This window comes from Orycteropus afer, unplaced genomic scaffold (assembly GCF_000298275.1).
Source record: "Orycteropus afer afer isolate SDZICR_OR568_19922 unplaced genomic scaffold, OryAfe1.0 scaffold00034, whole genome shotgun sequence".
NCBI classification, from domain to species: Eukaryota; Metazoa; Chordata; class Mammalia; order Tubulidentata; family Orycteropodidae; genus Orycteropus; species Orycteropus afer.
In genome coordinates, this window is record NW_006921621.1 from 2,329,119 (window position 1) to 2,342,299 (window position 13,181).

The 13,181-nt window shown below is 38.1% G+C and overlaps 1 protein-coding gene across 1 annotated transcript in view; it reads left to right on the plus strand.

Annotated features, from left to right (window-relative positions):
- PKHD1 (PKHD1 ciliary IPT domain containing fibrocystin/polyductin) overlaps nucleotides 1-13,181 on the plus strand; it is a 774,619-nt gene that overhangs the window by 88,942 nt on the left and 672,496 nt on the right. Inside the window, exon 27 of the mRNA XM_007936280.1 lies at nucleotides 10,948-11,078. Coding sequence (XP_007934471.1) covers nucleotides 10,948-11,078 — 131 coding nt within the window. The remainder of the gene's footprint in view (nucleotides 1-10,947; nucleotides 11,079-13,181) is intronic.

Here is a 13,181-nt window from a genome sequence, read left to right on the forward strand (position 1 = left end):
TCTAGATTTTTATATTATTTCTAATTTTTCATTTATTTTTTCATTTTGTTCTTGTATTTTCTTCCAAAATTTTTCTAGTGTTTTGTCTGTGTTTTCCTTGATCTGTCCCTCAATCCTTTGATGATACCTAAGTATAATTCTTTTGAATTCCTTATCAGGGAGTTTCAATGCTGGTGCTTCTTCTGGGATGTGTTCTGGGTCTGTATCCTGCTCCTTTTTCTACTGCTTTATCTTGCTTTTTTGTGTGGACTATTATGATCTGTTGCCTCTGAGACATTGTAACATTGTAGTACTTAGATCTCTGTTAACTGTTTGTGAAGAGCAGTTAAGGTTGAGTCAGGCTCTTTTTGGTGGTTGTTTATCATTGACCAGTTGGTGGAGCTGCAGGAGGTGTGGGTGTGGTTGTGTTGTATGGGTATGTTTGCTGTCTCCCACTAAGTTAGACATAAATAACTACCGAAAAACCATCAAAAAAGTAAAAGCCAGTGGATAAAAAACAGACAGCATAAATTCATAGAAACAATCACCCAAATAAACAGAAAAGAAAAGAAAAGGAAAAAACAAACAAACAACAACAACAACAGCAACAAAAATCCCTGCGATATCTGGGAGGGGGCAATAAGAGAAAAGAGGTAGAGTAGAAGAATATTTAAGAAAAAGAGAACAATGCAAAAAGAAAACAAGGAATAGGGTTAAACACAAGAAAGAGAAAAATAGGAACCAGGAATATGGAAGAGAGATAAAGCTGGAAACTAGAACCTGGGAAGGGAAGAATAAAGAATAATAATAAAAAGGATGAAAAATAATAATGAAAGGGATGAAAAAAATAATAGCAGTAATAATTTTAAATAGACAAAAACAAACAAACTGGGGGAAAAAAAAAAAGGAAAAAAGTAAATCTGGACAGAGTGGGCCAGAGCACCCAGGCTCCATCAGAACACACAGACTGGGATGCAATTCCTGCTGGCCCAGAAGGTGGGTAGGAGTGAGGGATGGTTGCACTTCTGTTCACCAAGAGGGTGTGGGATATAAGAGTTACAAGGGGACTATTGCACCTTTCCAGTTGTTGGTGTCTGGAATGTCCTTGCAGTTCTTGGCAAGTGGAGCCTATTCTTAAATTCCTGGAATCTGAAAGAACACTGTTGCTCTAAATATCCAAAATGGTCATACCGCTTGTAAACATTCAAAATGGCTGAGTCCTCCAGACAGGCAAAAATCCACAGCTCACCCTGTCTCCTTTTTCACTGCTTCCCCTTTCATTCACCAGCCAGTACAGTCCTCCGTGCAGCCCCTGGCTAGCAGGGCCAATTTTTAGGTTCTTAGGTCCTAACACCACTTGGCAATATCCAAGCTGTCCGTGCCATTAGGATGGCTGACAGCCCACAGCTCTGTATGTCTCCTTTTATAATGTTTTCATGCAGGTTCTTCTACTAGTTGGAGTTTAGTCCACTTCTGTACCCTTCCTTTCAAAGCTCAGGGCTCCTGCATTATCTTCTTTATCTGTGTTAATTGGTTCCCCTTTTCTTTGTTGAAGAAGCTCTGTGTAGTTTGTCTGCCTACTCCACCATCTTACCCCACATGATCCAGGCTGTAAATCTTTTTGGAAGTAGACTGCCTCATCTTTCTCCCCTGGAGTGGTTGGTTCAAACCATCAGCCTTTTGGTTAGCAGCTGAATGCTTTAACTACTGTGCCACCAGAGTTCTTTAAAACTAGGATAGTCCCAGGCAAACCAGGACAAGTTGGTCATCTTATCAGGGTATTTTATACTGTAAATAATGTAATGAAGGGATTCGCAAGTCTGGGGGCATTGTACATGATTCCTCTATTTTTAGTAGAACATGCAAGATTTAGAGAAGAGAGAATGTTGGGTGGATATAAATTATTTTTCCGCAAGCCTAAATAGAAAGGGAGCGATATTGAGGGAAAGGCTTTAGCTGCCACTTTCTTTATTACTATATTTAAGCTTTCCCTATTTAACCCTTTTTCTGCACTGCCAGCTTCCTTATTTCAACCAGCTAGTTAATCAGTCAACACTGATTAAGCTGCCCTATGTAAAATCCTGTGCTAGGTGCTGAAGACCTTGTTATTCAAAATGTGATCCTAGCCCAGCAGGATCTCATCTCCTAGGAGCTTGGTAGAAAGGCAGAGGTTTAGGCCACACTTCAGACCTTCTGAATCAGAATCTATGTTTTGATGCTATCCTCACATAATTTCTATGTATAGTATAGGGTTGGGAGCTCTGGTGGCATAGTGCCTAAGGCATTTGACTGCAAACCAAAAGGCTGGTAGTTCAAACCCACCAGGCAGTCCTTGGAAGGAAGGTTGGACAATCTACTTCCGTAGTGATACTGCTTTGGAAACCCAAAGAGGGATCGCTGTGAGTCGGATCCGACTCGATGGCAGTGGGTTGGGTTTGGTAGTATAGGGTTGCTAAGTGTGAGAACCGACTTGACAGCAACAATTATAGGGGATTTAAAGAATCAGGCCCAGCCAGACCTGCCAGCAGGGATTTGTAGAATAGTTGAGTAAGTAGTAAGTACATATAATAATGTTGCCAATAATATTTTGAATCATCACTTACCCACATGCAGAAGTACCCTTGAAAGGTGTTTTTTTTTTTTTTTTTGAGGGTCATATGATAACTCTGTATAAACTGTTTAAGGTTATATGGTAAGTCTATATAAACTTGTTTTCCAAAGTAGCTTCACCATTTTACATTCCCACTAGCAGTGCTATGAGTGTTCTAATTTCTCCACATCCTTGCCAACCAACACTTGTTATCTGACTTTTTGATTCTACCCATCCTAGTGGGTGTGAAGTGGTACGTTATTACAGATTTGTTGCATTTCCTTGATCACTGATGGGATTGAGTGTCTTTTCATGTCCTTATTGGCCATTTGTATATCTTCTTTGGAAAAAAGTCTGTTCAGAGCTTTGTCCATGTTTTAATTGGGTTGTCTTTTAAATTTTGAGTTGTAAATGTTCTTTTATATATTTTTCATATAAGTTCCTTCTCATATATGATTTGAAAATACTTTCTCCCATTTTCTGGGTTACCGTCTTACTTTTTTTTACTTAATGCTTTATTGCATTTTAAATATATAGAGCAAAACACACTGTCATTCAACAATTTCTACACATACTGTTCAGTGACATAGTTTAGTTTTTTCACTTTGTGTCTACATTCTCATTATTTCCATCCTAGTTGTTTCACTCCCATTAACTTAGTCTCACTGCCCCAAAACTTTTCGTCTGTGCTTTAGAATAACTGTTGTCCATTTGGTCTCATATAATTTTTTTAAAGTGTACTCAAGGGTAACATTCTTTACTTTTTGAGCTGAACTTCTAGTTAGTTTAAAGGTGACTTTAGGGCATAGTTTTACTTAAAGGCTTAAAGTGTATATCATGGCAATAATCTTGAGTGTTCCTTGTCTTAGTGGGTCCAATAAATTTGGATTCTTTAAGAATTTGATGTTCTGTTCCACATTTTTCTCCCTTTATATCAATTACACTGTGTCCCTGGTAAGAATGTTAGGGTACTAGTAGCTGGGCACCCTGTAGTTTTCTGGTATCAAGATAGAGAAGGCAGGAGTTCATGGAGACAGTCAATCCTATGGCATGGTTCCTTCTCTGATTCTTGGGTTTCCTTTTTTATCTTTTGCTCCAGATGAATAGAGACCAATAATTACATTCTAGATAGTCATTTGTAAACTTTTAAGACCCAGACACTACTCACCAAAGTAGGAGGTAAAAATATAAACATTAAGAACTATATTATGCCTGTTGACTGGACTACCCATGAGAACATGATCCTAAATCTTCAAACTAAGAATACTAATCCTGGAGGTGATTGGTTATATACAACATCTGTAACCCCTATTTATTTTAATATATATTTGTGGGGTTGTTGTTAGCATTTCCTAGTTCATCCCTTTTCATATGTACAAGTCAGTGACATCAATTACATTAGTCAAGCTGTGGAAACTTCACCCATATTTGGTGCTACCTTTCCCATACCACAAACAAAACGTGACTAGTACCTAGAGAATGATTCTCCCTCTTCCTACCTATCCCCTACTTTCTTGATAGTGTCCTTTAAAACACAATATTTTAAAATTTTGATGAAGTCCAATTTATCTTTTGTTTGTGCTTTTGGTGTCATATCTAAGAAACTATTGTTTGAGTCAATGTCATGAAGATTTATACCTATATTTTCTTATAAGGAAATTTTACAGTTTTTGCTCATCCATTAAGGTCTCTGATCCACTTTGAGTTAATTGTTGTATATTGTGTGAGGTAGGGGCCCAACTTCATTCTTTTGGATGTGGATCTACAGTTGTCCCAGAACTATTTGGTGAACAGACTGGTTTTTGCTGCATTCCCTTGTGTTAGCACCCTTGTAGAAAATTACTTGGCCATAACATAAGGGTTTATTTCTGGACTCTCAAGTCTATTCCATTGATCTATGTTTATTCCCTATTCTTTTTAACATCTGTATGGTGTTTTATTATATGAGCAAGTCACAACTTAATCAAACAGTTGTCTGTTGAACATTTAGGCTATTTCCATTACCTTGGTTGGAAATAAAAAATAAAAAACAAAGAAGACTTAGTTGAATCTCTTTGTAAATATGTCATTTTGCATTTGTGTGAAAATATTAATAGGATGGTTCTTAGAAGTGGACGTTATGTGCATTTAATATTTTTATTAATACTTAAGTATTCTCTTTAGAGGTTATATAATTTACTCTCTTTGTAGCATTGTGTAAGAATATCTCATTATTCATGCCTTACCTAACACAATGTGTTATCAAGCTTTTGCTCTTTTGCCAATTAATTATAGGAGACAAATGATATTTTATTATAATTCTACTTTGCATTTACTTTATTAAAAGAGAATTTGAATATCTTTTCATGTATTTAAGAGGTATTGCATTCTCTTTTAAGCAAACTGTCTATTCATTTTCTTAAGCTATTTTTTCCTATTGTATTATTGTTCTTACTGGTTTTAAATAACTATTTATTAAAGATATTAGCCATTTATATCTTTATCATTTGTCTCTTGAGTATCTTTGCAATTTATAAATATTGAACATTTTTATGTCATTTATCATTTTTTTATGGCTTCAAAGTTTATAAAATACCTTTTAAAATAGGCTATCCATCTCTGAAATTATATAAAAATAAAAATTCTCCCATTTTTTCTTCTAGTTACTTAGTACTTTCTTTTTTATACTTAAACATTTGATCAATTTGGAATTTCTTTTGGTGAAGGATATGAGATAAGAATTAGACTTAATTTTTTTTTCAGTGCTACTCACTTATTTTATTTATTGACGTGAAATGCCATATTTCTCGTATCCTATAGTTCCATAAAAGGAGCTATAGAATACGACAGTGTAGTGCCTAAGGCATTGGACTGCTAACCAGAATATTGGTGGTTCAAACCCACCAGCCACTCTGTGGAAGGAAGACTGAGCAATCTACTTCAGTAAAGATTTCCTGCCTTGGAAAGTCAAAGGGGGTGCTATGAGTTGGAATTGACTTGAGCGCAGTGAGTTTGGTTTGGTTTATAGCCACATACACCTAATGTTATCGAGTTGATTCTGACTCATAATGATTCCCCGCTGGGTTTCCAAGGCTGTTGTTGTTGTTGTTTGCCGTCGAGTCGGTCCCGACTCATAGCGACCCCTCCTTGGGTTTCCAAGGCAGTAAATCTTTATATAGGTAGATTGCCTCATTTTCCTCCCATAGAGCAGCTGGTGAGTTTGAACTGCAACCTTCTGATTAGCAGCCAAATCCCTTACCCACTGTGCCACCAGAGCTCCTTTATAGCCTGGTACTTATCTGAATTTATTTCTGCACTTTCTGTGTTGTTCCATTCTGGATGTTGATGCTGTGTTAATACATTTTAACCATAGCTGCTTTATAAAAAGTTTTAATATCTGACAGAGATCCCTTTTATTCCTTTGAATTTTTTTTTTTTCCTGGCTGTTCTCATTGTTTACTTTTCATTGAACTTTAGAATTAACCTTCCTAATTTAATTTAAAATCCTGTTTGTATTTTTATTGGGATTGCATTAACACTTTATTCTAACTTAGCCATCTTTAAGGGGAAGGTGGAGAGATTTGGAACAGCTAAGGGAGAGGAACTTGTCTGTCAGTTTGTTGTACTGTGGTGGCTTGCATGTTGCTATGAGGCTGGAGGCTGTGCCACCTGTGTTTCAAATACCAGCAGGGTTGCACATGGTAGACAGGTTTCCATGGAGTTTCCAGACTGAGATAGACTTGGAAGAAGGAAGAGGCCATCCACATCTCAAAGTATTGGCCAGGGAAAACCTTATGAATAGCAGAGAAGCACTGTGATACATTACTGGGCAACTTTATGAATAGTCCTGAAACATTGTCTGATACAGTACCGGAAGATGAGCCCTTTGGGTCAAAAGGCACTCAGAATATGACTGGGAAAGAACTGCCTCATTAGTAGAACCAACCTTAATGATATGGATAAAGTAAAGCTTTCAAGACCTCCATTGGCTGATGTGGCATGACTCAAACTGAGGAGAAACAGCTGCAAACATCCATTAATAATCTGAATATGGAATGTATGAAGTATGAATCTAGGAAAATTGGAAGTTGTTGGAAATGAAATGGAATGCTTAAAGATTGATATCCTAGGCATTAGTGAGCTTAAATAGACTGGTTTTGGCCATTTTGAATCAAACAACCATATGATCTACTATTCCGGGAATGACAAATTGAAGAGGAATGGTGTGGCATTCATCATCACAAAGACTGTTTCAAGATCTATCCTGAAGTACAGTGCTGTCAGTGATAGGATAATATCCATATGCCTACGAGGAAAGCCAGTTAATACTACTATTATTGAAATTTATACAACCACCAAAGCCAAAGATGAGGAAATTGAAGATTTTTACCAACTTCTGCAGTCTGAAAGTGACCAAACATGCAATCAAGATGTCTTGATTATCACTGGTGATTGGAATACAAAAGTTGGAAACAAAGAAGAATTACTGGTAGTTGGAAAATTTGGCCTTGGTGATAGAAATGACACTGGAGATTGCATGATAGAATTTTGCAAGACCAATGACTTGTTAATTGCAAATACCTTTTTCAGTGACACAAATGGCCACTATACATATGGACTTCCCCAGATGGAGTGCACAGGAATCAGATTGACTACATCTGTGGCAAGAGGTGATGGAAAAGCTCAGTATCTTCAGCCAAAACAAGGCTAGGAGCTGATTGTGGAACAGACCATCAATTGCTCATATGCAAGTTCAAGTTGAAGTAGAAGACAATTAAAACAAGTCCATGAGAGCCAAAATAAGACCTTGATTATATTCCTCCTGAATTTAGAGACCATCTAAAAAATAGATTTGATGCATTGCACACCAGTGACTGAAAACCAGAGGAATTGTGGGATGGCATCAAGAACATCATCCATGAAGAAAGCAAATGGTCATTAAAAAGACAGGAAAGGAAGAAAAGACCAAAATGGATGTCAGCAGAGCCTCTGTAACTTGTCTTTGAATGGAGAGTATTTAAAGCAAATGTAAGAAAAGACAACATAAAAGAAAGGGCTGAACAGAAGATTTCAAAGAGCAGCTCAAAAAGACAAAGTCAATTATTATAATGAAATATGCAAAGACCTGGAGTTAGAAAACCAAAGGGGAAGAACATGCTTGGCATTTCTCAAGCTGAAAGAACTAAGGAAAAATTAAAGCCTCAAGTTGCAATATTGAAAGATTCTATGGGCAAAATATTGAATGATGCAGGAAACATCAAAATAAGATGGAAGGAATACACCGTCACTGTAGCAAAAAGAATTGTTTGATGTTCATCCATTTTAGGAGGTGTCATATGATCAAGAACTAATGGTATTGAAGGAAGAAGTTGAAGCTGCACTGAAGGAATTGAAAAACCAGGCTCCAGGAATCAATGGAGTACCCACTGAGATGTTTCAACAAACGGATACTGTGCTGGAGGCACTCACTTGGTATGCCCAAAGACTTAGAAGACAGCTATTTGGCCAGCTTATTGGGAGAGATTCATATTTGTACCCATTCCAAAGAAAGGTGATCCCACACAATGTGAAAATTATTGAACAATATCATTAATATCGCATGCAAGTAAGATCTTAGTGGGAGATAATTCAAAAATGGTTGCAGCAGTATATTGACAGAGAACTTCCAGAAATGCGTTTGATTGTGTGGATCATACCAAATTATGGATAACATTGAGAAGAATGGGAATTCCATAACACTTGATTGTACTCACGAGGAACCTGTACATTCAAACAGAACAAGGGAACACTGCTTGGTTTAAAATCAAGAAGGATACAGGGTTGTATCCTTTCATCATATTTATTCAGTATGTATGCTGAGCCAATAATTTGAGAACCTGGATTATATAAAGAAGAATGTGGCATCAGGATTTGAGGAAGAATCATTAACAACCTGAGATATGCAGACGATACAACTTTGCTTGCTGAAAGTGAGGATGATTTGAAGTACTTACTGATGAAGATTGAAGAATACAGTCTGCAGTATGGATTACACCTCAACATAAAGAAAACAAAAGTTCCCACAACTGGACCAATGGGCAGCATCACAATAAATGGAGAAAAGATTGAAGTTGTCAATGACTTCCCATTGCTTGGTTCTACAGTCAACACCAATGGAAATAGCAGTCAAGATATCAAATGACTTGTAGCACTGGGCAAATCTGCTGTAAAAGACCTCTTTCAAGTGCTGAAGAGCAGAGATGTCTCTTTGAGGGCTAAGGTGCACCTGACACAAGCCATGGTATTTTCAGTCACCTCATATGCATGTGAGAGCTAGACAATGAATAAGGAAGACTGAAGAAGAGTTGATGCTTTTGAGTTGTGGTGCTGGCAAAGAATGCTGAAAGTACCATGGACTGCTAAAAGACCTAACAATTCTTTCCTGGAAGAAGTGCAGCTGGAATGCTCCTTGGAAGCAAGAATGGCCAGACTTCATCTCCCTTTGTTTTGTCATGTTATCAGAAGGAACCATTCCCTGGAGAAAGATATCATGCTTGGTAAAGTGGGGGGTCAACAAAAGAGGAGAAGACCCTCAACAAGATGGATTGACATGGTGGCTGCAATGATGGCTCAGGTATAACAAGGACTGTGGAGCTGGCAGCTGGCGCAGGACCTGGCATTGTTTCGTTGTGCTGTGCATGGGGTCACTGTGAGTCAGAGGTGACTCGATGGCACCTAACAACAACAACAAAAAGATGTTTATCCTGTCTATCCATTTACTTAAGTTTATTTTTGGATTCCTCAGCAACATGCAAAAGACTTTTTATCTTTCTTCTGTTCTTGAATTATTCTTGTCAAAATTGTTTCCTGCTACTGTATATTTTATTTGCTATTTGAAATGGTCTTGTTTCTTCTATTTTATTCTTAATTTTGAAAAAGAGCTCTGGAGTTACAGTGGTTAAGCATTCAGCTGCTAATCTAAAGGTTGATGGTTTTAACCCATCCAGTGGTTCCATGGGAAAGAAACCTGGCAGTTTGCTTCCATAAAGAATACAGCTTAGAAAGCTCAATGGGGACAATTCTACTCTGTCACATGCGGTTGCTATGACTCACAGTCAACTTGATGGCACCCAACAACAATGACATTGTAGTCTTGTCCTAATTATTCAGGGTATTGTTTCACCCAGTCACATTCTCCCTAAATGTTTTCATCAGGTTGTATAAGTTTCTTTTTTTATACTGATGTTTTTTGGGAAGATAACTGGGTTTTTGCACTTTCTTCCCACTCAAGAGGTAGTTATTTGGTGGCATCTCTTGTACCTTCTTCTGAGGAGATGATGGATCAGAATATTTCCTTCATCAGTAGGAATACACAGTAATAAGTGGAGCTTTCTGTGAACTCACTGTGAGTTGGAATCGACGTGGTGGCAATGGGTTTGTTTTTTATTTTATTTTTTCTTTTAAGCAGCTAGATAGAGTGCTGGACCTCCAAATGGGAAAGTGTGCCATGGTATTAGTATGATTTGAGCTGTCTCGCTTCTTACCCATCCTGGAGTGAGGCTATAGGGGTTTCTGTGGTTGCTCTTCAGTGGTCAGCAGAGAAATCCTGATGGCAGTGGGTGGTGACGACATTCCCTTATATACCACGTGGATGACCAGAATTTAGTATGTTGTCGTTACATCTATCAGGTAGGTTTTCCACCCATAGCGATCCAATGTGACACAGTAGAATGGCCCCTGGGGTTTTCTAGGTTGTAATCTTTACAGGAAGAGATTGCTAGATCTTTCTCCCATGGAGCTTCTAGGTGGGTTTGAAACACCAACCTTTTGGTTAGCAACTAAGCATTTAGCCATTACACCATCATGACTCTGTGAATTTAGTATGTGTGGTATCAAATCATAAAGCTGCAAGGGCTGAGGTTCAAGATAAGGGAAATGAAGACTAGTGAGCTAAGGAACAATAGCATAAAAAGCTGCTTTTAAGCAGCAGAGCAATCTAAGCCCTGACTCTAAGCCCACTGTTCTTGCTGCCATAATGCTCTGTCATGATTGGTTTCTCCAGAAAAGAAGAAGTTTTATAGGACTGACAGGGATGATAGTTAAAAATCTAGGGCAGGAAGAGTTTTCAGAAACCATCTGTTTCACTCATGCCAGTATTGTACCCCTCTGTTTTATTCTTAAATATCTCCAGAAGTGTCTTACTATTCTCTCTGCCCTCTAGTTACTACCATCTCTTTCTTTTTGTACAGTAGGGTATGTATTTAACTTCAGCCTTTTCTGCAGTTTGAGCATTGCCTTGTGTTTTGACAAATTATGGAGATTCATGTTTTATTAATTTGATTTAATCTCTCTTGAGGATGCTTAATTTTTTCTGCCTGTAGGGCTGTGGATCCCATTTGAAAATGTTGTTTTTGTTACAGGAGGTCTCTGGGCCACCATTCATGGTTCTGGTTTGGAAGGTGTTAGCCTGGTGTTATTTGGATCTCAGTCTTGTGCCATTAATGTCAACACAAGCAATTCGCAAAGAATTCAATGTCAGGTTCCACCCAAGGTAAGTGGAATTCTCTGGTGTCTCCTTTTCTCTGGATGGATTACCATTATTAACACATAGCATAAAGTTTTGAGCAAATCACTTCTTGGAACGAAATTAACTGACATAACCTCTCATCTTGAAAGTATGTTTATATTGCCTGTCATGCTATGAAGTGGGAAATAGACCCTGCCAATGGGAATTGTAATTAATATCAGTTAATTCTTTTAAAGAAAAGACAACCAAGCAGTCCTAGTTCACATTCTTAGTATTATGCTACAGAATAATACATTTATCTAGTATACATTCTGGGTGTGGGTTTGCAGGATTTACATATTTTGTGATCTCACCTCTCTATTAAGTAAACAGACAAGTTAGTTTTCACCAGCAGTTTTGTTTCTGTATAGATATGATGATATAACTTGGAAGCTTCTAGAATGTCTGGTTCTTATGAAGTATCTTTCAAATTATTCCCTACTGCCTCTTTTTTCTATTAAAAACAAGTTCCTGAGCTCTCCCTTTCCTCCTCGGTTAGTGATATCTTATGGTCTATTAAGGGGTTTGAGTCCAGGCCCTTCCCTGGTGCTGTTGGGAAAGTTATGCTCACAGCTACAGTTAAAATTTCTTCTCCTTTTTTTTTAAAATTGTGATTTGGATGAAAGTTTACAGAGCAAATTTGTTTTCCATTAAAAATTTCATGCACATTTTGTTTCATGACATTGGTTGCAATGCCCATAATGTAACAGCACTCTTCCTACTTTCTCTCTGTGGTTGGCTTTTCCATGTGTCTTTCTTTCCTGTGCATTATTACCTTCTGAGCTATCTCCCTATGAAAATGCTGCCCTTCTGATCTTCCATGGTAGTAGATTTTTCTAAGGTCTGTACCTACCTAGTGTAAGTGTTCACCTGGTAGGCCTGTCTATTGCAGTTAAACTTACTATTAAGAGTTGACTTCAGTTCAGTTCAGTCATCAATGTTTCTAGCACACCATGACCGGCAGAAGACCTTACCTTTTGTGTTTTCAAAGACTAATGTCACTTCTTAGGGAGCTCTGGTGGCATAATGCCTAAAGCATTTGATTGCTAACCAGAAGCCTAGTGGTTCAAACCCACCAGGCACTCCTTAGAAGGAAGACTGGGCAATTTACTCCTGTAGAGATACTGCTTTGGAAACACAAGGAGGGGTCGCTATGAGTTGGATCTGACTTGATGGCAGTGAGGATTTTTTTTTTTGGAATGTCACTTATTAGCTATGGACTCAATACAGCTACATCTTCTGTCTTTTTCTCCAGCATTTTCTTCTTTACCTATTTTTCTCTAGCTCTGGGAGACAGCATTGGTAGACACACAGAGGGTCAGACTACCTAGGTTTATTTTTGGATTCATTATTTCTCAGCAGTGTGATAGTAAGATGATTCCTCTGTCTTAGTTTCTTCATCTTAAAATGGAAATAATAGCAGAACTTTCCTCATGGGGTGTTCTGGTTACCTAGTACCACTCTGACAGGAATATATCACAAATGGGATGGCCTTAACTATTCGCTTACAATTCAGGAGGCTAGAAATCCGATTTCAAAATGCCAGGCTCTAGGGGCTGTGTGAAAGCCCCTCGACCTTGGGCTTCAGCTCTGCCTCTTGCTCCCAGCCCATTGAAGCTAGAGGCAGCTACTGACTGCTGAGGCTAACAAGTCCAAGGTCAACAAATAAAATGGCACATTCCTGATGTTACCAAACATTAATGGCAGACCATTAATTCAAGTCCATTATAAGTCCCAAAGTCGGTAGAGCATGGCAGGCTGCTGAACAATGACATAGCTACATGCAGGGTCCAAGCATGCCATAACCTAGAGACCATTACCCAAGGCTTCTTCTTATATACAGGAATCAGACTACATCCCTAAGGCAGCTACTCAGCTGCTCACAGTAGATTCCACCAAGGAGTTGATTACCAGTCTTCTCATGGGGAATACTACATTTAGCTGCCCAGCCACTCAACCAGGCCCAGCCAAGTTGATATACAAACATAACCACCACATGGAGTTATTAAGATGATAAAAATTATTATATTAGTTGATATTTGTTAAGGCTTAGAATAGTGCTTGATACTTCTAAATGTCTTTAAAATA